We start from the raw sequence: 22,272 nt of genomic DNA, 5'->3' as shown, positions 1-22,272 counted from the left end.
TGTGGACAAAACAAAACATCATCTTGGGCTTTTTTAAACACAATCGACATTTTTCACCGTTTTATGGACCAAACATCTAATCGAGAAGATAATCGACAGATTAATCGATAATGGAAATAATCATTAGTTGTTGTAATTGAGGCTTGATACGTCAGTTTAACCATAAACTTTATCATAAATTACTATAAATAAATAAAAACACAAATACAACCAAATATATATAGAACTTGAATTTAGAAAAAAATATATATATAAATATAAATATATATATATATATATATATTATGTAAAATGCAATCATAAATCCAATTTCTTTTCTGCATTATTTATTTTGTACAATAGAATATTTCATATACATAAGCTTTTAACTTTTAAAGGTAGCGTCATACTCTCCCGAGTCTGGTGTCCTTACTTGTGGAAGTTCTTGTCCGTCTCCTCCAGGTGAAGGAGGATCTCCTCTGCACACTCGGTGGACGGCGCGCCGGAGATCCTGTCGTTGATGCTGATCAGAAGCTGCTTGAGCAGCAACTGCAACTCCGACTCGTCTTCAGCCGACAACCGAGACATCTTGTCTTCAGCTGGTCCTGGAGATGGAAAAGAGAGGGGTCAATGCTTTTTCCATGCAAGGGGGAAATCCTTTTCTGTAGTGACTTCAGTTCATAGGTTGGGTTAGGGTCATATATATATATATATTACTGAGTGGTTGTCATCACAAATTTATGTTTTTTATGGAGCAAATTGCAAAATTATCATTTGTTTTTAGTTTGCTAACAGGTAGGAAGTTGTGCTCAAACAAAAAACAAGAACATGAGAGTTGGGTGTGTAACATCAGTCCAAGTGTATACACACACACACACACACACACACACACACACACACATTTTAATTTGATGAATGAGTTCCTTAAGTCGAACACGGGGGACTCTCTGCGCTCTCTGGTTAGCATGATGCTGCTACACGCTCAGCTAGCTAACTGTGCTGCGAAGCTAACCGAAGTTTAGCAAGACAACCGCGGCTACGCGACGAACAAAAACCTACCCACGACACAAGCTAACCGCCTGAACATGTAAACATACCGCATGTATAACACAGTACAACGCCTTGTCACCTCGTTTCGGGTCCATGAGAATCTTCTCATCCAGGTAGCATCCTGCCAAGCGACAGCGGCGTCTCTATGGAAACGGCCAGCAAGCGAAAACTGCTGTGCATTGTGGGGCGGCCTAAAGAAACCCGATGCTGCCTTCACGAGCTTTGGAAATGCGCCTTCTATAGAATATATAGTAGTGAGAATTACCGAATAAATGAAAAATTAGTGAGGTCGAAACATGAGCTGATATTTTTTGTGGCATATCTTAAATATTAATGAGTATTAATACTTTTAAATAAGGCAAGGTAAGGCAAGTTTATTTGTATAGCATATTTCAACAACAAGGCAATTCAAAGTGCTTAACATAAAACATTAAAAACAATTGGGAGAAAACAGATGAATCACATTGAAAAGAATAATACAAAATTATAACGAGAAAATAAAAACTCTACTGTTAAAGTAGAAAAAAGATAAAATATACTGTATATAAAAAGAACTGTTACGTTTTAGAGTCTGTCGCGGCTTTTTCCACGGGCTCTTGAATGCAGCATAGCCTGACGTGCCTTGTCACGTGACTCAATGTTTTGCTCCTCGAACCGGATGTGCAGGAGACGCTCATCTCTTAATGGAGGCAGTTTAATATCACATTTGTTTTATTAGAAAAATGACAACGTAGGAGCAGCGACCTTCTCCAGTCGCACCTCTGACTTCCTCGGTCGACGTTACTTTTTAGGCAACAGGGTGACGCTTTCAGCGACCGGTGAAAGCTTTCGTTAGCCAACTAGCATTAGCACTAGTGCGTTAGCATGGCGACGGCGGTGGACAGCTTCCCGCTCCTGTACAGAGAGATCTCTCGCTCCTGCAGCTCCTATTTCGAGACCCTGGCGCTGGTGGGCGCGCTGTACGCGGCCAGCAGGGCGGTGCGGCTGCTCAGGGACTGCTGCACGCTCGTCAGGGTGCACTTCCTGCCGAGGATGATCCCGAGCAAGAAGCTGACGCAGAGATACGGAGACTGGGCGGTCGTGCACGGTGAGGATGGAGATCTGAGAAGATGGCGTTGGCAAATGTTCGATCGATTCTTGTCAGAGGATTTGCTTAAATTTGGTTGTTTCATTTCTTTGACGAGTCAGCTTTCCATTTCAGTAATAAAGTAATCCTTTAGTGGCCCACCGTCCCATGGTCATCCTCATGTCCCCTCTCGTCTGTCAGGAGGATCCGAGCCTGTGGCCAAGGCGTACGTGGAGGAACTGGCCAAGCACGGCATCAGCATCATCTTCATCGCCGAGGACCACGCGTCCGTCGGAGACACCGCCGCGTCTCTCTCCCAGAGCTACGGCGTGGAGACCGTCGTGGTCCTCGCCGACTTCTCCCGGGACCGGGCGGCCAGCAAGTGCGTCAAAGACGCCGTGAGGGGGAAGGACGTCGGCTTCCTGGTGACCTGCGTGGACGAGTCTCTGACCTTCCCCCAGAGCCTGTTTGAAATCCCCGAGCAGAACCTGCTGGACCTGGTGAATAAGAACGTCGCGGTGGCCACGCTGATGGCCCGCCTGGTGCTGCCCGGGATGCTGGAGCGCAGCAGGGGTGCCGTGGTCAACATATCGTCGGGCGCCTGCTGCAGACCTCTGCCCGGACGGGCGGCGCTCACGGCCTGCACTGTGAGACAAAACACTCAAGAGACATATCCATAGCCTCATTTTCACAGCAGAGATGTTGATTTGTTATAGGATGAGGATGAGGGAAATAAGTAATATTATGAATGATGAACTATCTCATCATTTCAAACAGTCTATTCAGACATTAACACCCTTTTTTCTCTCCCGACACTCCAGGGCTACCTGGATCATTTCTCCAGAGCTCTTCACCTCGAGTACAGCAGCAAAGGGATCTTCATTCAAAGTCTGATTCCGTTCCAGGTAAGATACCTGACATGACCATGAATGAGAAGGACTTATCAAAGGCTGGCGTCGTATCCCTGAACAGATTAGTATGTAAGTATTTGTTCTGTTCCTGATGTCAATGAAAACGTTGCAAGTTTTTTCAAGCAGTTCTTTTGTCAGTTGGGGTTTAGTCAACTTTTAACATTTGAAAAAGTTGAAGAAAAAAAAATGTCTTGGCTCTTCATATATATTATCAGCCAGCGGCCAATCAGCCTCCTCGTCCCGGCACACACTCATTTACATACATTCACTCAATCAATCACACCTCATGCCAACAGTCAGGCCACAGGAAAGAGAGCAAAACACAACAATACACACACGGTTCTTCATATACAGTATGTATGTATGTTTATCCAGATCGCCTCAAGCAGGATACAACCATCCACATCCGAGTTGACGTCATCAGGAGAAAGCTGGCTTATGCCCAAACCGGACGTGTACGCTCGCCACGCCATCTCCACCCTGGGCGTCTCTCACAGGACCACCGGCTACTGGCCTCACACGCTGCAGGTCGGTTCATAGCAAGCGACGCTGTCGGTTGGCATTGGCGGGAAGGTTATGACATTTTTCATGATGTGGAATATGTAGCCTCTTTTTTTTAAACAGGTTTTAAAACATAAAATGCATTTCTGTTTGATGATCTGCTGTATCTCCTCTTTTCTCTCCACAGTATGGATTCATGAGGTATATTCCAGAGTGGATTTGGATTCTCGGATCTCGCCTGCTCATCAGTTCAAGCTAGAAGTTCACTTCTTAATCTGGTTACTGGATCTTTCGGTTACCGGAGTCACGTGTAGAGTTTTAATTTAGTTTCCTCCGGGATTCGTAAAGAGTAGATCTGTCGCATTGAATCCCAGGCTCTGTCGAGCACTGTAGTTGTCTGGATTCTCTCCTACCAGTTTGAAATAGACACATTTTGGTCCGTTAATTGACCATGATGTGACGAAAAAATTTCCGAATTCACCATAGAAACCAGACGACCAGATAATAAATGTCTCTACAGTTCAGACGTGTGCAGCGCCGGAGACGACACTCATGACATCATCTGGTTTTGGTGCCTGGACTTTGAATAGCATGAGCCTCCATAAAGTTCCAACCCATTGGACTATTGGATAAGAGGGGATTTCAAATGCCAAGTCTGAATTGTTTTAGTTTTTCTTCATTAAAGTTGAACAATGAAATACTTGGATGTTATAAAAAGAAAAAAAACTGAGTATAGAAGTTGCATGTAAGATCAAACGCCTCGCCTCTAGACCGAACAATACAATTGAACTATAAAAAACAAAATCTTAACAGATGAATCGTCCTGCGGGTGATCTGATTTGAACCAAAGGGGTTTCAGAAACATTTTAAGGAAGCTCTGGTTTTCACTGTGGGTTTTTTTTGTTTCCTTTTGTGGTAAGCTAACTTTCCAGTTTATCCAGGATGTGCTGATTTTCACCTGCAGTGATCACACACCCATTTGCACAAGTTACAGAGACAGACTGTTCACTTATAGGTCATATTCTTGCTTTAATTAATACAAATTCAAATACCAAATATAACCAAATACCAATCTGGATTATGACCAATCTAAAAGATAAACCGTAACATATTCTCGTAATGTAAGAATGTCTTCCTGCTCTGAACGAAGCGCGAGTTCAGATGAAACCATCATGTGCCAGAAGGTTATTATACATTCTGTTTTTCTTTTTAAGGAGTGTGTGTTTGAATGAGGAGCTGATATTTTTATGACAGTGAAAAAAAGTCTGTCGTCTCCAGCACTAAAAGTAAAATGTTTTGTTTTCGTTGAGAAACTATATTTGAGATTCGCTCGCTATATGTAAATGTTGCTGTAAATGTATAAGAGCAGAATCATATGTGTTGTGCTTACTGTGTTGAATCATGCACTACAATATACAGTGTAAAACATTCAATGATATTGTACAAAAACAGACCATAGCTGTAAGTGTTCACTTACATATATTTCATCATAGCAGAAAATGAGACCAATAAACTCTTTCGTCACTCCTATTTTATTGTCCCTGTTTTTATTATTGTGTATGGTGACTAGAAATGTGTTAATATTTGGCACAGTACCCGTCTTTGAGGGTGAATTTTTATTTATCTTAGCAGTTGGATTTTGGTTTCCGGCATATGATCCAATATGTGGACCCTGGTCTACGTGCTGAAGGCCGCGCAAACTGTTTTTCTCCAGAAAACAAGAGGGCGGTGTAAATCATTCACATACCGTGAGCCCGACGCCGTGCCGGCTGCCAGAGTCTAGTTTACCCTGCGACCTCCTGAGATCAGCTGGGTCAACGGAATCTGAATATAGCACACATGTAGTCTGACTTTAAAAGCAAGCTTCTTTTTCAGAAACAGGTCAAATTCCAAATCAAATAAGTTGCTTTGAAATTAACGAAACAAAAGGAAATGAGTTTAAATCTTAAATAAAGTAACAATGGTTACAAAAAGAGAATAAATAGTCCAGATGTATTAAACAAATGCAGAATATCACAAGTAATAGCAATAAAACATTTACTGCGGTTTCCTCCCTGATATTCTTTGGGAACAGTAATTTAAAAAAGGATACATGGGTTATTCAAATAAGTAAAAGTGCCTCATTGAGGCCAACAAGTGAGTCTGATGATGAACTCTGACCTAATATAGAAAACCAATTCAAATTAATGTGATTTTTTGTTTTTTACATGAAATACGTTTTAGCTCAGTCTTCATTTTTTTGGAAGGATGGAAAATATTGGTGATGGGGGTGGAGACGCTGCCTCACATGTCTCCCAGTAAGGGCCACGGCTTTTCATTCATTTGATTGACGTCGTTTCAAAACTTTCAGTAGCTTCCGAGAAAGAAAATGTGTTTATCCGCTGGTTTTTCTTGGTTTTCAACATCTGTTTAAATAAATATGTGACTTTATCTGCATGTGGATTCTTTTTGTACATGAGGAAAAAAGGACCAAACAAGATGGTTTCTTCAACTTAAATGTGTCTTAGGTCAATTTCTCTTTCCTTTTTTTTACGGGTAGTTTCAACTTTTACCAGCCACTCACGTCCGTTGTTGAGGACTGTACGTTCGTTGTTGTGGTTAGGACGGTGTCCTTCCTGATAAGACGCCGAAGGAACAATGAAAGGAAGACTGCTCCATCTTCTTCTCCTTCATTTTCCCTTCCCGTCGTCCTCTCGAGGCATCGCTCGCGCCGTCCACCTTTTTTTCTCAGTAGGATTGTTCCACCGGTGAGTTGATTTAAAAAAAAGAAAAGAAAAAAAAGAAATGTTCTTGCACTATATTCTTGTCAAAATGTATATGACTGGGACATTTTGTAGACTTGTGGATTTGTGTCCGGATACATTTATATCACAACAAGTTACGTTTTGTACCATGCACTATTTGGAGATACAGTAAATACACGTCGTTTGTACACTTGTGTACATCGGTGTCAAGAAGCTCACAAAGTGAGTGATGAAAAATGATTTCTTTAAACCCTGACTGGTGTTGAAGGGAACTGTGGTGTCAATGTAATCAATATTTGGTCTGATATGTGTTCAATTTTAATTCAAGCCTATTACTTTTATTTAAATAGAAATGGTACATTTAACTGTAAGGTTGCACAGAGTGGTGGAAAAAGTAATCTGTTATCTTCCAAGGTTTAGCCAACGTGCACACGTTTCGTGGCTACCGCCGTGGTCGTGACTCAACGATATTTTGGAGTTGGACCCATAAGTGAATCATGTGTTACTTGCATCAACTTGGTTAAAACGACATGTCACGGAAGAGATTTTGGCTTCTGCACAAAAGTCATATGTTGAGCAAATCCTAAAAAATTCTGTGATGTCTTCCTACGAACGTAGAGTTGAACACATGATACCATCTATTGAAGAGCATTGAATCCATTATAACGTGAAAAATAAAACTAACAGTCACGCGATCAGACGTCCAAAAATACTGTTAATATCCAAGCAAAAACAAGAAATGATTAGGTACAAGATCCATTTAACAGAAAAGGCTTAAATAGAAGTTATTTACTTATTTCAAACCCAAGTTGGTGACACAAACTTGGCTCAAGCTTTATGTGCTCAAGCAGGTTGGTCTGAACTCAAAATGTCTCTGTTATTTGATTAAAGATTTCCAGTGGTTGGCGTTAACCAAGGTCAAAGGGTCTTGGTTTCCAGCAGATACGTTTGTTTTGGAGACTTGAAATCAGCAGCTGTGGCTTTTTATCAGCAAAGTTGCAAGACTGCAAGAAACTAGAGAAAGTTTAGCCTTGTGAGAGAGTCGGTGTGTTCCGACTCTTACAACTACAACAAGACTCAATGTATCACCGTTTTTTAAAACCCCGACAGGCTGCAATCCTGGTTATATTGATATTCTTCTTCGGACAATCTTCATCGTCCGTCTGTGCGTCATAGTGGCTGGTATTTATTATACATCTCCCCGAAACAGATAGCAGGACAACTGGCGACTGAAATGGGCGAATGGGATCTGCTGGGCCGCCTGCTGGACAAAGTGCAGACCCACTCCACGGTGATCGGCAAGGTCTGGCTCACCGTGCTGTTCGTCTTCCGCATCCTGGTCCTGCGCGCCGGCGCTGAGAAGGTCTGGTAATACAGTGCAGCACATTTTCCAGGGATACCATTTGGGGAATAGGGGGGGAAATGTGTTGCTATTAAAAGGGGCATAATTTTGTGGATTGCTCAACTTTCTACAAAGAATAGGTATAACATCCTCCATCGTCTCCGTCTTGTCTTTCCCAGGTGTGGGGCGATGAGCAGTCTGACTTTGTCTGCAACACTCAGCAGCCCGGCTGCGAGAACGTCTGCTATGACCTCGCCTTCCCCATCTCCCACGTCCGCTTTTGGGTCCTTCAGATCATCGCCATTGCGACTCCGAAGCTGCTCTATCTCGGTCACGTGCTTCACGTGATCCACATTGAGAAGAAGGTGTGTTCCCTCACTGCAATGGGTGTTCATAGCAAATCATAGCAATGACAGCAGGAGTCAGTGGAAACCAAGCAACTACAAAGAATAGGGTGTTTCAACATGTTTTGACAATCTGTTTGAGTCTGTATCTCTAGATTTCTGGATTATTTCTAACTATGTCTTCTCTTCCTTCCAAATCCAAGGTGAAGGAGAGGTTGAAGAAACAGGCAGAGTTGGATGACCGAGGCACTCTGTTCCTCAGTAAGGCCTACAAAGTGCCCAAGTACACTAAGAGCACTGGCAAGATCAGCATCCGAGGTCACCTCCTCCGCAGTTACGTCCTCCACCTTGTGGCCAAGATAGTTCTGGAGGTTGTGTTCATTGCGGGCCAGTACTTTCTCTACGGTTTCACCCTCCAGACTCGCTACGTCTGCACCCGCTTCCCCTGCCCGCACAAGGTGGACTGCTTCCTGTCCAGGCCCACGGAGAAGTCGGTCATCATCTGGTTCATGCTGGTGGCGACGTTTGTGTCCCTCTTCCTCAGCGTGGTCGAGCTGCTCTATCTGTGCGTGAAGGCCGTGAAGGAGTGCATGGCGCGGAGGCAGGACTACACCGTGACCCCGGTGACGCCCCCGTTTTCGGGAAGGAAAGCCTTCAAGGGCGGGGACGAGACGATCCAGAACTGTGTCAACCTGGAGCTGGAGCTGCAGGGACAAATTGCGGGGGGGAACGGGGTCAAAGGTGGCTTGGGCAAGGTTGTTAAGACTGTACCATCTGAGGACGACATGGGGGAGGTCCACATCTGAGAGCGAGGAGTGATAAGCGATACGTTGTAGGTCGTTCCAGTATTTGTGTGCTTGGCTTCGGAGAGTACAGGGGGTGTGTGTGTGCGAAGTAAATAAAATTGGTGGGGGTTTGTGTGTGCCAGCTTCAGTACACAGGCCTCTGTCACACGCACAATGTGGTTTTTAAATGGCTTCAAGTAACCCATGTGACATAATAACAAAAACAAAAACAAAAAAAATCATTTTAAAATACTGTTCCGACTTATATTTTCGAGTGACTTGATTATTTTGGATAGATTTGGTTTTGGGTTCTATTTTTGGAATGATTTAAGACAATGTAGTTTTGATTCAGTAAACTTCTCCTTTTCAGAATCTGATTGTAATGAAATTGTCCTGTTCTTATTGTTTTGTCTTGTTTGCCCTGAACATTGTTGGGGGATGTTGCCCTGCAGTAATAAACAAGGTCCATACCATACTCATGCCTCTTGCAGAACTTATATATATATTTTTAATTTGCTCCTTTTAATCTGCTGCCAACAAACAACCAATTGTTGTTAATAATATCAGGAAAAAACATCAGGTTGCTTTGATTTAAAGAAATCGTTTGTCCGATTAGTGGATGAATACGAAGCTACAGCTAGGGGACAGTTAGCTTATAGCATGAACACTTAGCTCATCTCTGTCCAAAACAAAACAACAACAATCCTCCTACAGTACCAGAACCTCCAAAGCTCACTATAAAAACGTGTTATATCATAATTGTTTTACCCACAAAAATCAGTTTTCAGTGACCTCTTTGTGTCTGTACTGCATTTATCTTTGCTAAATGCTAAATGCTAATGCTGAATGCTAAATTAAGCTAACCGTGATCTAGCCATAGCCTTATATTTAGCACTCAGTCATTACACCTGTATCTATTTTCTCACGCAACTCTCCAAAAAGTTGCATATTCCTAAAATATTAAACTGAGACTGAAACTGATATATATATACATTTTAATTACTAATATATATATATATATATATATATATATATATATATATATATATATATATATATATTGAATTATATATATATATATATATAATTCAAATTTTACTATTTATATTATTTAAAGCAAACCGATAAATGCTTCAGTATGTTTATATTCATTCTTTCTAACTGACCCCTGATTTCTCCTGATAGAGGCAATGATGTATTTACAGACACTTTATCCTTCTTCTATTCGTCATTCAAAACCTCAGTCAAATACATGCAGAACATTTGAACAAAATCAGAAATGATCCTTATTTATGTAATATGTCTTATACTTGTACACACACACACCTTTTTTCTATTTATTGAAACCCCCCAAAATATCCTAGGCCATCTCCCAGATCTTGGCCCCCCGAGTGAGATACTGAGCACCTGTCAATTATTACACGCCTCTTCCTCTTGCTCTCGCTCTTTCATCAACTCGGTTTTTTTGCTCCCGTCTGTACAACGTGACATTACCGCCAGATGTGTGTTGCGCAAGGTGATTCCCTCGTTGTACTCACCCAGTGCAAAAATCCAGGGTCCAATTCAGTTAGCGATTCGCTGCCCGCCCGGAGACAGCCCTTCCCGACCAGGTCAGCAGGTAAGATGCAGCTCTGTCTTTTCTCTTCTCTGCCACAGATAGCTGATCCTTTGAGGAAATTCAGGAAAAGGATGATTTGCGCAGATGTCAATATTTGTGAAAATAGCCAGAATTTGAATTGTCCAGTACAATATCCAGATTTCTTTTCTGCATTTTTTGAAAGAAAATGATGGGTTGTAAATTTTCTCTATGCATCAGTCTGCTATACTTAAACTAACTAACTCAACTTCTAGTTTTACTGTGTTTCAAGTATACATATTTTAACTGTTATATAGAATATTGATGTAAGCTTTACCAAAAGATCCATTATCTTTATCTCTTTACCGGTCACTATATTGCCGCTTACTCTTCCATTCTTCATTGAAAATTCTGATTAATGATTACTTTGGATGAACCTAACTCGTCTGAGTTCCAGGAGGCTCTGGTGTCTTATTCCTTCTCGTGTAGCCCTACTCAAGAACAGGAAAAATGATTATTATCGAATTTAAACAGAACAATAAAGACTTTTTTTTTTCAACAGCAAATTTTTTGAAGGGTTATTTCAAACAAGTTTAGGAATTCCTCCTATTTATCGTCTGTTTGCCGAATTCTCCTTCTTCTCATCGCAGATCAGTATCTGAACATCACATCTAAACATGGGAGACTGGGGATTTCTGTCAGCCTTGCTGGACAAGGTCCAGTCCCACTCCACGGTCATCGGTAAGATCTGGATGAGCGTCCTCTTCCTGTTCAGGATCATGGTGCTGGGCGCCGGTGCCGAGAGCGTCTGGGGCGACGAGCAGTCGGGCTTCGTCTGCAACACCCAGCAGCCCGGTTGCGAGAACGTCTGCTACGACTGGACCTTCCCCATCTCGCACATCCGCTTCTGGGTCCTCCAGATCATCTTCGTCTCGACGCCGACGCTGGTCTACCTGGGCCACGCCATGCACATCATCCACAAGGAGAACAAGCTGAGGGAGCGGCTGTTGAGCCCCGGCGGGACCCAGCAGATCAAAAAGCCCAAATACACCAACGAGAAGGGGAAAGTGACGATCAAGGGGAACCTGCTGGGAAGCTACCTGACGCAGCTCGTGGTCAAGATCATCATCGAGTCCGCCTTCATAGCGGGCCAGTGGTACCTGTACGGCTTCATCATGGTGCCCATGTTCCCCTGCTCCAAGAAGCCGTGTCCCTTCACCGTGGAGTGCTACATGTCCCGCCCCACAGAGAAGACCATCTTCATCATCTTCATGCTGGTGGTCGCCTGCGTCTCCCTGCTCCTCAACTTCATCGAGGTGTTCTACCTGATCTGCACCAGGGTCCGGTGTGGGTCCAAGCGTCGCAATCACAAGATGAATTCGGCAGACTACCCCGCCAGCCTGTCAGCGCCCCGGTTTCCCACCACGGAGGAAGCGCTCAGGCAGAACAAGCTTAACATGGAGCAAGAGAGTAACAGTATCGGAGGGAGCCTGGAGGGGGCCAAAGAGGAGAAACAACTACTTGGCGGTCATTAAAAAAAAAAAAAAAGGGTGTGACAATATGAATGCATTCGCTTGTTTCAGATTCCCCCCCCACCATGCTTCCTTGTTTGAATAAGAGACTGAAGTGAATAGTTCTGACGATGTGGTGCACACATCCTGAAAGAAAATATGACAAAGTCACTCTATTACAATGTGGTACTATAAGCTGACACCAGTCTTGTTGACATAATAACACAAAAGGCCCACACTGTTGGAATTTTACATTCTTATTATTATCTTATTTTTTTAATGGAAATCTAATAATGGAATAGCGTGCAATACTGATAATGTATTTATCTTTTTTTCTATGCCCAGTTATTGAATATGTTCTTTCAGTTATTGTCATGTTCATTACCTAGGACTTGAAATAAATGAAATGCTTTCTGAATGATGGTGATGATGATGATGATGATGTTGATTGTGGTGAAGAGTCTTCACATTTTTTTTGTATGTTTTATTGTTTTTAATAAATAATAAAAGTTGGATTTAAAAAAAAAGAAGTTGCTCCATCGATCTATTCATTTTAGATGACAAGTTTACACTTTTCACTTCCAAGCCAAACAACTTACACTTATATTATAATACTGCATTGCTTCAAACTGATAAGTTATTGATTATTAGTCATTATTGATTACTTTTTAATTATTTTCAAGATTAAACCATCAAACGTATGTTCTATAAAATGACAGCATGAATCCAGACGTATTGAGTTTACTATAATAAAAGAAAAACAGACAATATCAACAATCTGAAAAGCTGAAACCAGCTAGAGTTTTAATCTTAAGTGCTAAACTATAATATACTATACTACACCAAGTGTGATTTATAAAGGGGAACCAATGCATCCATAATCATAATGAGGACCTCCTCAACATATTTCAGTTCAAAACAAAATCTCCAACACAAAAGTATCTGTGTGTGAAACCTACAATACTAGATTCCCTGCTTTGTTAAGATCTTAAGTAAATTAAACTGTACGGAGGGGAGAAAAAAACTTTCTGTTGACGCATGCTCAACAAAGAAACGAACGTGACTGTTAGTCTGTGCGGACTGAGCCCTTCTACCCTTTAGTCCCTCAACTCTTGAGCTCACTTCATTTATTGTACTGGCTCTGCGATAAAAAAGCGCACAATGACCCAAACCGGCTGCGCATCTGGCGCCGCCAATCATTAACCTGCGCAATCTTTTCATTGCTCAGCCCCAAAAGTTGCCCACTGGAGATTTTTTTTCTCTCTCTCAAATGTCACGACGACGTGACGGCTCGCGCTGTTGCACAACGCGCATCTGATCTAAGGTCCAAGGTATCACGGGCGGTTCGGTGCCCTGGGCTCTCTGTCGTTCGGCTGCAGAGGTGGCGACTGGTTTTGTTTGTCTGGAAGAAGAACCGCTTAGACTCACAGGTAAGATGTGCCTTTACTTTTGTTTTTGAAATGGAAAATTGTAAATTGTTATTATTCAAGCTATTATCATTTTTGGAATAATCTTATCATCTCTCTTTCAAGAAGGATATTGGCATTTATCATTAAAGAGGCTGTGCCTTGGTAGAGAGTTGTAAGCAAGTGTGTGAGCAAAGCCAGGGTGCACTTTAAAATACTTTAATAGCGTCCATAATCTGTCAGGATAAAAAATATGCATTATCAATATATTTCCAGATGTTATATTATTGTAGAATGACACAATGACAGCAATGACGTGTTTTTAGGATGCGCTTTAGGATTTTTTCCTTCTTTTGAGAAAAAAAAGAACCCGTTTACAGAAGCGGCAGTTGAAAGAATTGAATTCCCCTGTTATCTCAACACGCAAAGCAATTTTGCAAAGGTGGCTCGAGATTAATCGCCGGCATGTAACGGGACTTTTTATGGCTCCTTCTTTACGTTGTGTCTCCGGAACAAAAGGCAGATCTGCTGTTGTTGATGATGTTTTTGCCGTGTGTTTTTAATTATCAGCCGTTTCAGTACCTAGTGCTATTTAGTTTAAAATACTACAAACAGCAGAAACCTTCAATTACACTTTTGTATGTGTTTTCTCTGCAGTAACACGCGGGTTATTTAATGGATCATATACCTACATTATACTCATATGATAAAAGGTTAATTACATTCTTCATAAAATGCTTATTCCGTTGTTTGTTTTTTGTCCACGTCGGTCCACGTGTGTCTGTTTCCACTGTACTAACCAGTAGACTGTTTTTTTCATTTGCTCGTCCTCGTCAGATCTGAGACCATGGGAGAGTGGGGTTTTCTGTCGTCGCTGCTGGACAAGGTCCAGTCGCACTCCACCGTCATCGGGAAGGTCTGGCTCAGTGTGCTTTTCATCTTCAGGATCATGATCCTCGGAGCCGGAGCAGAGAAGGTCCGCGTCCGCGTGTTCGTAGTTTGTGTTTATAGCTTCATATGAACGACTTCCTCCGGGACTTTCGGGTGAAATAACACCCTCTGGTGACCTTAACGGAAGTCCGTCCACGTGCCCCTGAGAAACAAAAGCTGTGAAAACCAGAATGGTAGAATTTTATTTATAAAAAAAAAAATTGTGGGGGGGGTTATATTGAAACATATCAAGATCTTTATCTTCTTCGTATTAAAATAAGTGTTCATCCATCCGTCTGCCTATCTTGAAGAGTCAATGGTGCTGGAGACAATCCAACAATATGGTTCTACAAATTGACCTATTTGCTATATATTATATACTATATCTTTTTTTAAATTTAAAATTGGCTTATTACCAATTTAAATTTAGTTTGAAATTGTACAGTGTGGTTGTTCAATACTTCAGTCACTAGTTGCATGTATCAAAACGTCCTCTGTCCGCTGCGGATCCTGGACGATTCGTGCCATTGTACAAGCTGTTGTGAACTAATAATCATTTCCACGAACGTTACAGGTTTGGAGTGACGAACAGTCCAGTATGATTTGCAACACCAAACAGCCCGGCTGTAAGAACGTCTGCTACGACCACGCCTTCCCCATCTCGCACATTCGATTCTGGGTCCTGCAGATCATCTTTGTGTCGTCGCCGACGCTCATCTACCTGGGCCACGTCCTCCACGTCATCCACAAGGAGAACAAGCTGAGGGCGTACATGCAGAGCCACTCGAGTGAAATCGTCAAGAAGGCCAAGTACTCGGACGAGAAGGGCCACATCCAGATCAAGGGCAACCTGCTGGGAACCTACATGACCTCCATTCTTTTCAGGATCGTCCTGGAGGTGGCGTTCATCGTGGGGCAGTACTATCTGTACGGGTTCGTCATGGACCCGAGGATCGTGTGCTCGCGGGCCCCGTGTCCCTTCACTGTCGAGTGCTACATGTCTCGGCCCACCGAGAAGACCATCTTCATCATCTTCATGCTGGTGGTGTCCTGCGTCTCCCTGGCGTTCAACGTGGCGGAGATGTTCTACCTGGCGTGCGCCCGCTCGTCCAGGCGGAGGGCGAAAACGGTGCCCGCGGCCGCCTTCGCCATGCAACCGCGCTTCAACGGCGACAGTCTGATGAAGAACGAGAAGCTGAGCATCCATGACGCCAGTTACAGCACCGCTTGAGGACACACAGCGTTTTTTGCGCAACCATGGTGCAAAATGCAAACGGTCACGTAGCTGCCAAATGAGCAAAGAGGGCAAATAAAAATAGGGATAAATCCAAAATAGAGCATGGCAAGATTACACTAAGAGTTATTTATTTCCTGAAATTCCTGAATTTACCAATGGGTTTGTTGTGTTGTGTCCCAGTTTTGAATACTGTCGCCCCCCAAGTAGGAGATTGGTAATTGAATTACAGTTGTCTGACCTGTGACTAAATGAGCTGGATGTCAGAGGCACCGGATCCTATAACTTGCTTTACTGCCGACACCTTCGACTCTGTACCAGTTCGCATCGGCTATAGGCCATTGTGCAGCGAACTGTGTCTTCTAAAGAAATGTTATAAGGCTCTTTTAAAAAGCTTTTTTCGTTTCAAAATTGCAAAAAAAAAATTCAGGGATTGTTTTTTGAAAGTGTAAATATTTGAACTTGAAATGATTTGTTTGTTCTTTCAAGTTTTGTATTTTAATATCACTGTATGCACCTTGTATTTGTAACTGATTGATGAGTTCATTAAAGCACTGTGTCGCATATTTTGTGGAAACTCAATAATAGCGTTCCATATACCATACAGGACCAGGTCCAGATCAACCACGACTATACTCACGCGGGCCAAGTCTGGACTATATTGTCCCAGACGAGCTACGGACTCTTTAAACCATTATCTGATTTTTGAAACCTTAATTTTAGTTGTGAAAACACAACAAAAAAAATGTATTTACAGCTTTTGTGGAATTTGTGATTCCACTGCTTTCTCCCCCACATTTGACCACATTGAATCAGATCTAGACGGTAGTGGACGGCACCAGCTGTCAATCACGCTGTATCCACACTCAAATGCAGACGATGCTTTATTATCTATTCTACTATCTATCTACTATTCTAATAATTTACAAAATGAACACAAAGTTCTTCTTGAAACTGGAGAGTGATCCATAAACTCCTCAGGAAAATGTTTACTGAGGTTATAAATCAAGTGAGAAGTAGTCAGTTCCTCATAGACCTCTATAGAAACTGACTTCTTACAACCAGTGGAGTCGCCCTCTGCTGGCCATTCAAGAGAATAAGGGTTTCAGGCACTTCCGCATTGGCTTCACCTTACGGACCTGGTGACTACGTCCAGAAAAACATGTTTAAAAAAAAGGTTACGATTAATGGCGCAAATTCATACATTGCATACAAGTTAATGTTCCACAAACCCTTACCAGGGTGAACCCCACCCTAACCCTACCCTGTTCAACCCCCCAACCAGGATCGGCATCTTAACGTATGATGTAGCGCCATCTGGTGGCAACTACAAAAACTACTACTCTCCGGTAAGTACAGCGCTGAATCCTTAGAGATGTTAACACCAAATCAAATGTTCTTGGTAATTGCCAAGAATGACAATGCTTCAGGGATTGTAACATGAAGCTCTAATTAATGAAAGAGTTTGGAGGAGAAGTGGATGTAAAGTAAGTCTCAGTCCCACTGTTTCGGAGGGGACCACCGAAAAAACGTATTTTTTCGACACATTTTTAAATGCTTACTAAACAAAAAAATATCCGTTCTAATGACCGCTGATCACCATCTCCATAAGGTAACATACTAACTATGCATAAGTAACTCATAAAACCCCACTTCAAAATCACTGAACTATCCCTTCAAAGTATGATGGAGCTCCATCTAGTGGTACTGTCGGGTTAGTAACGTTTCTGAATCCTCAGGGATGCCAACGATAATCAAATGTTCGTGGTTAATGCCAAGAATAAAAACGCGTCATGGACGGTAACATAAAGTTCTGATTAATGAAAGACTTTAATTTGGAGTTTTCCCAGTCGGGAGCTCATATTTCCCATCATTCTGTCATGGCGTGAACGCCATGTATGGTGCGTTCACGTCATGACAGAATGATGGGAAATATGAGCATCTGCGCATCTGGAAGAGAACACAAGATGGCGCCGTTTACCTACGCAGGTGGTGAGTGGAGCTGATTCGTGTCCCGCCCCCGAACACTGCGATGAGCACCGGCCTCCTCCTCCGCCGCCTCCTCCTCCTCCTCCTCACAACAACAACAGCCGGCCGCCGCAGCCGCAGCCAGAGGAAAGATGGCCACCGCGACGGTCGCGGGGCCCGACGCCCACAGGATGGAGGAGAAGAAGTTCGAGTACTTCTCCTCCATCAGCTCCATGGCGAAGAAGATCATGCAGGAGCGCGAGAAGATCAAGGACAAGCACGGCGCGTCGTGGGGGAAGATGTCGCCGCAGGAGCAGGACTGCGCCATCGACAACTGGATGATGGACCCGCACATCCGAGCGCGGTACGCGATGCACCGGGTGGAGCGCGGCGACGAGGTGGCCTGCTACCCGAAGCTGCTCATCCAGACCGGCCAGAAGATCGTCCACTTCGGGGAGGAGGTAAAGTTCGACCGCGCGGGAGTCGGCGGCGGCGGCGTCGTCGTCGTCGTCGTCCACTGGTCCGACTAGCTTGTTTCAACCGTAGCTGCTAACTAGCCACGTAGCCGCGGAGATATGGAGTTAAACGTCACAGTGAATACAGGAAGTACAGCTTGCTTTTAGCCCGTTCGAATAGATTGACAGATGTAACAGAGAAACATTGAATTACTTATACAATAGTATACGACTGGGGAATAATTATTTTGGCCATAACAGTGACATTTCCCAGATATGTTGGTGCTCTTATTTTGAAAAATATTAGCAAACAAGCACGCACGTAATTAAAGGTATATTTCTGTTAAGGTGGTTCAAATATACATCTCTAAATGTGTTTATTTCTATCTATTAGGTGTACTGTAAGATAGGAGAATAATAATTTGGCCATAACAGTGGCATTTCCCAGATATTTTGGTGCTCTTATTTTGAAAAATGTTAGCGAAACATACACAAACAAACGTACATTTATATTTAAATAAAGTTGTATACATATATGCCTACATTTGTTTATATGTATTAGCTTCACTGTAAGATGGATAATAATGGCACGTCCCAGATATTTTGTTACTCTTAATTTGAAAAATAGCTGCAAAACATACACAGACACAGATTTCTGTGTATATTTGTATTAGGGCTACATGTGTGTTTTCTTTTCTTTATGTTAATTCTTACATTGTTATTACCTTTTTTTTTCTGCCTTTCTGGGCCACAACATTATGACCGCCCCTTCCTCGCCCGCTGTTCATCCAGCTCTGAGCCACAGAGGCCTGGGACTCTATAGGGGGCCCATGAAGGTTCCCTGTGGTATCTCGCACAACACTGTTAGCAGGCAGATACGTTCAAGTCCTGTAGGGTTGCGAGGTAAAACCGCCAGCAGGTCAGACTTGTTCCGGCACATGCCCCCCCCCCCCCCCCCCCCCCCCACATTGCCGGTTGTTGGTTTTTCCCACCACGACCCAGTCGTCTGGCCCTGGAAGTCTCTCGGGTCTTTAACACCTGCCAGCATCCAACATTTTAACTATGACAACCAACATCACGGTCCTCTGTATCACAGTTACTTGCTTAATCTGTGATGTCATTATGTTTTGGCTTATTTGGTGTATGATTGTCCCTTTTTTTCTCTCTGTGATTTTACACTCAAACTTAGTTTACCTGCTGTACATATCGAGTTCATGATACAGTTTTTAAAGGAAGACCCTGAGTCTAGTTTGTACATTGAAACCATGTGTGTGTGTGTGTGTGTCTGTTTAGGATATTACCTGGCAAGATGAGCACTCTGCCCCCTTCTCATGGGAAACCAAGGTAAAGACAGGAAAAAATTGTGATGTCAGACAGAATATTGAAATGTCCCATTATTGTAAAATAATGCAGTTATTATTTTTGTTAAAAGCCAAATTAGCTTTCTTGAAATATCTGTAATTACATACTCACTAATACATAATCAATTTTTTGTAAAGATATGTACTGTTGTATCATTTATTTATTTCCCGTGCTTCAGAGTCAGCTGGATTTCAGCTTGACGTCAGGCGCTGCAGACCAGGGGATCTCTGTCTCGCAGGCAGAATCAAAGTCCGCAAAGGCTCCTCATTCCAACCAGATAGGAACCAAGGTATGTGATTAGCGGTTTGTTACTGGAAGGACCCATGTGTTACGGCATTTTGAAAATATTTAGGAGAGTATAATTAAGCGAGTTATCGTGTGACCACCGTGCAGGTGTCTGTCAGCGAGGCCCGCAGGCCGGAGGAAGAGTCGTCCTTCTGGAAGATCAGCGCTGAGAGGTCCAGGCTGGAGGGGGAGCAGGCGGACTTCCAGTCGCTGACGCCCAGTCAGATCAAATCCCTCGAGAAAGGAGAGAAACCCCTCCCCTCCTACCTCCGACAGGTAAACACTTGAAGTGTACTTGTGTTTTCTACGTCGATACGAGAAGCCTAAAAAATACTGTCAACAACTACAGAACCCCTCTTCTTGATCAGTATCTGGACAACATTAAAAAAAACATTTTCATTTGTGTTTATCGACATTTTGACCTTGTGTTATCCTAAACATATATATTTATAACACACAAAATCTTAGACACTGAAACTGCAAGTTCATATCTCCACAGGAGACCTCCGTCACCTCCAAAGAGCCTGAGGCAGCAGAGTCCCTCCCTCCGGCTCCCGTCAAACCCCCAAAGCAGAGGGCACCCAGGCCTCCCGCCCCGCAGCCCCCTGCCCAGCCCACTGCCCAGCCCACTGCGGTCAGCGCGACGCCGGCCTCCATCTCCATCACGCCCAACCCTCCCCCGCCCGTCAGAGTGTCCTCGACGTCGGCGGGCTGGGAGCGGTCTCAGAGCACCTTGCCGTCCGTCGGCAGCACCGTGGATGAAGTGTTCTCCTCAGGTATGATGTCGAAGCCCGCCATTATGATGTCGAAGCCCCCCAACATGAAGCCGAAGACCCCCAACATCCCCGCCGGGGTGGCGAAGGAGAGAGAGGACGGAGGTTCACCAAACCCTGACGGCAACCCCACATTTTGCCAGGTGAGCTACGCAGCAGATGGAGGAAGGTTTCAGAGGGAAACGAGCACAGTTTCTAACATTTTCTTTGGATATTAGATGGATTAGATATTATTGGATACTTATAAAATCTCATTTCATATGTCTGCATGGAAAAGGATCAGGATGTGGGCAGACGTGTAGCATGCTTTAAGACCAAGCTCAGCATATTGTTTAGACTAATATTTACAGGCCCACTATAGCAACGGTTATTTTCACATTTGAGCTTCGGTCCGTTTTTTTTTTCACGCTGAAATTAAAGCTGTAAATAGTTGGTCAGTAGGTATTTATTGTGGCCGACTCCAGAGAGAGAGACATCTTGTATTGTAATATTACAAGTGCTGGTTATTATGTGTCCGCTCAATTGCTCTTTCAGCAAGAGCCAAAAAACACAGTGGGACTCAAACTCCCTGTTATTACCAGATAATCTTGCACATTTGTAGCGATGACTTAACACGGATCAGATCATGGGATTTATACCACAAGCAGCCTGTTTAATCTCTTCACCAGAGTCGGACCAACAGCTCCAACACGAGTCCAGACAAACCAAACAACAGGGGAAACATCCCAGAATGAACTTGAACGGCAGAAAAACTTTGATGGATTCCATCATCCAAACTGACTGTCTTCTTTTCTTCTTTCTTTTTTCACTTCTCCTCAGTTCAACACGAGCAACAACGTCCTGAAGACCGGATTCGACTTCCTAGACAACTGGTAAACCACAGCCGAGACCAGCCACCGCTCTGAATGAGTCATCATCATCATCATCGTCGTCGTCGTCGTCGTCATCATCACAGCTTCTAAAGAGAAAGGACCACACTGCCATGACTACAGACATACACATTGAGAAAAAACACCGCTCTTTGAAATTTGACCACGTAACGTTCTTGTAATTTATCTTCAGTGGCTTGTTAAGACATTATCTCACTGCCTGTGCTGGTGTTTTCCCTTCCCCCTCCACTAGAAGAGCTCCCTCTCCTCTCTGACAAGGTTCGCCAAACGACCCCTGTCGACTGAACGTAGTAGTAGTCGGCAGGGGTCGGCAGTGTTCCCCACTGCGCATTCACACTGTGATCAACTCGGTTAAAGGTTAGCGTGAATGGGAACCACGAACTATGATCCATTTACACTTCGCTTTGCACGATGGGTTACGTTAAATATTTTTTTAAAAGCTCTAAATCTAAGTCGATAAGTAGCTAGCACAGCCGTTATTGTTGTAACCAGGAAGTGAAAGTGCTTAAGTTGATCTTCCTCTGGGATTTTTTTTGCAACCGTCAGGTACGTTGATCCGCTTTTTGTGCGTCCGAGGTTTAAATTTATAGTGTTTTATTTCACTTCTGGATTTGAGAGATATGAACTGTTCATGCTGCTACATGGTACTACATTCTAATGGTCAAAGGTTTAATTAGTCCGTACATACCCGACTCAAACCTGTCCCTCATGTTGCTCGTCGTGTGAATGCACAGTGACTCCTCTGCCCTTCACTTGTAGCTTTTAGACGCTAATCCAGGAAGTACGAACAATTTTATACCGCGGGAGCATTGAAAAATGATCACCTGTGCAAACTGCAAACACTAAAACACCCTCATCCGTTTATTTGTTTTTTTCATTTTTTGGTTGTGATGATTTTGCTCTCTGATGTGCTTTTATTTATACCTATATATATATATATATTCCTATAAACCATAGAGTTTTAGCGTTGGAGTATAGTGCTCAGTGCTGCGGTCCTGGCCCACGCAGTGCCATTACGACACAGTGTTTTCCTACAGGTCATGGAATTCCATGGAGTACCGTCGAAGCTAGAAAGATTGATGATTGAATCATTGGAATTATTTTTCCAGCTTCGATGCGTTCAGTGGAAACCAGATCGACGCCTACCTGGCAATGAAGAA

The 22,272-nt window shown here is 43.2% G+C and overlaps 6 protein-coding genes and 1 long non-coding RNA gene across 11 annotated transcripts in view; 5 read left to right on the top strand and 2 right to left on the bottom strand.

Moving 5' to 3' along the window:
* Positions 1-1,215, bottom strand: part of tbc1d32 (TBC1 domain family, member 32) — a 47,816-nt gene extending 46,601 nt beyond the window's left edge. For 4 of the 5 annotated variants that reach the window (XM_047328759.1, XM_035618128.2, XM_047328760.1 and 1 more), the window contains exons 1-2: positions 1,109-1,215; positions 413-584 (exon numbers count right to left, since the gene is read on the bottom strand). In XM_047328759.1, the coding sequence (XP_047184715.1) occupies positions 413-584; positions 1,109-1,124 (188 nt within the window). In that variant the 5' untranslated portion in view covers positions 1,125-1,215. Of the gene's footprint in view, positions 1-412; positions 585-1,076 lie in introns of all 5 variants that reach the window. The other variant, XM_047328761.1, reaches the window with a different exon arrangement.
* A 434-nt stretch (positions 1,216-1,649) lies between these two features.
* On the top strand, positions 1,650-5,037 carry hsdl1 (hydroxysteroid dehydrogenase like 1). Its single transcript, XM_035617002.2, has 5 exons — positions 1,650-2,116; positions 2,297-2,742; positions 2,917-3,000; positions 3,382-3,534; positions 3,695-5,037. The coding sequence occupies exons 1-5, from the start codon at positions 1,894-1,896 to the stop codon at positions 3,764-3,766; spliced, it is 978 nt and encodes a 325-aa protein (XP_035472895.1). The 5' UTR covers positions 1,650-1,893; the 3' UTR covers positions 3,767-5,037.
* A 1,101-nt stretch (positions 5,038-6,138) lies between these two features.
* Positions 6,139-9,187, top strand: LOC118289868 (gap junction Cx32.7 protein). Its single transcript, XM_035617003.2, has 4 exons — positions 6,139-6,254; positions 7,462-7,614; positions 7,773-7,958; positions 8,141-9,187. The coding sequence occupies exons 2-4, from the start codon at positions 7,486-7,488 to the stop codon at positions 8,741-8,743; spliced, it is 918 nt and encodes a 305-aa protein (XP_035472896.1). The 5' UTR covers positions 6,139-6,254; positions 7,462-7,485; the 3' UTR covers positions 8,744-9,187.
* Positions 8,578-17,443, bottom strand: LOC118289871. The gene is made up of 4 exons (XR_004786265.2): positions 17,361-17,443; positions 10,741-10,789; positions 10,261-10,388; positions 8,578-8,641 (listed from the first exon to the last, which is right to left on the bottom strand). It is a non-coding gene; the product is annotated as an uncharacterized LOC118289871 (long non-coding RNA).
* On the top strand, positions 10,976-11,849 carry gja13.2 (gap junction protein alpha 13.2). Its single transcript, XM_035617004.2, has one exon. It carries the CDS (start codon positions 10,976-10,978, stop codon positions 11,831-11,833), a length of 858 nt encoding a protein of 285 aa, XP_035472897.1. The 3' UTR covers positions 11,834-11,849.
* LOC118289870 (gap junction Cx32.2 protein) lies at positions 13,013-15,945 on the top strand. The gene is made up of 3 exons (XM_035617005.2): positions 13,013-13,239; positions 14,053-14,191; positions 14,720-15,945. Exons 2-3 carry the CDS (start codon positions 14,063-14,065, stop codon positions 15,374-15,376), a joined length of 786 nt encoding a protein of 261 aa, XP_035472898.1. The 5' UTR covers positions 13,013-13,239; positions 14,053-14,062; the 3' UTR covers positions 15,377-15,945.
* Positions 17,413-22,272, top strand: part of c18h1orf198 (chromosome 18 C1orf198 homolog) — a 5,268-nt gene continuing 408 nt past the window's right edge. Inside the window, exons 1-6 of the mRNA XM_035617000.2 lie at positions 17,413-17,808; positions 19,096-19,146; positions 19,343-19,453; positions 19,558-19,725; positions 19,949-20,365; positions 21,042-22,272. The exon at positions 21,042-22,272 is cut by the window's right edge and continues 408 nt beyond it. Coding sequence (XP_035472893.2) covers positions 17,500-17,808; positions 19,096-19,146; positions 19,343-19,453; positions 19,558-19,725; positions 19,949-20,365; positions 21,042-21,098 — 1,113 coding nt within the window. The 5' untranslated portion in view covers positions 17,413-17,499 and the 3' untranslated portion in view covers positions 21,099-22,272. The remainder of the gene's footprint in view (positions 17,809-19,095; positions 19,147-19,342; positions 19,454-19,557; positions 19,726-19,948; positions 20,366-21,041) is intronic.

This window comes from Scophthalmus maximus, chromosome 18 (assembly GCF_022379125.1).
Source record: "Scophthalmus maximus strain ysfricsl-2021 chromosome 18, ASM2237912v1, whole genome shotgun sequence".
Taxonomy (NCBI): domain Eukaryota; kingdom Metazoa; phylum Chordata; class Actinopteri; order Pleuronectiformes; family Scophthalmidae; genus Scophthalmus; species Scophthalmus maximus.
The sequence above is the reverse complement of the archived record's forward strand: the minus strand, read 5'-3'. Positions and strand labels throughout refer to the sequence as shown.

Coding starts and splice junctions, on each gene's coding strand:
- LOC118289870 (XM_035617005.2), top strand. CDS start 14,063: ATGGGAGAGTGGGGTTTTCTGTCGTCGCTGCTGGACAAGGTCCAGTCG. Junction 14,192..14,719: donor TCGGAGCCGGAGCAGAGAAG/GTCCGCGTCCGC, acceptor CGAACGTTACAG/GTTTGGAGTGACGAACAGTC.
- LOC118289868 (XM_035617003.2), top strand. CDS start 7,486: ATGGGCGAATGGGATCTGCTGGGCCGCCTGCTGGACAAAGTGCAGACC. Junction 7,615..7,772: donor TGCGCGCCGGCGCTGAGAAG/GTCTGGTAATAC, acceptor TGTCTTTCCCAG/GTGTGGGGCGATGAGCAGTC. Junction 7,959..8,140: donor TGATCCACATTGAGAAGAAG/GTGTGTTCCCTC, acceptor TCCAAATCCAAG/GTGAAGGAGAGGTTGAAGAA.
- gja13.2 (XM_035617004.2), top strand. CDS start 10,976: ATGGGAGACTGGGGATTTCTGTCAGCCTTGCTGGACAAGGTCCAGTCC.
- hsdl1 (XM_035617002.2), top strand. CDS start 1,894: ATGGCGACGGCGGTGGACAGCTTCCCGCTCCTGTACAGAGAGATCTCT. Junction 2,117..2,296: donor AGACTGGGCGGTCGTGCACG/GTGAGGATGGAG, acceptor CTCGTCTGTCAG/GAGGATCCGAGCCTGTGGCC. Junction 3,001..3,381: donor AAAGTCTGATTCCGTTCCAG/GTAAGATACCTG, acceptor ATGTTTATCCAG/ATCGCCTCAAGCAGGATACA.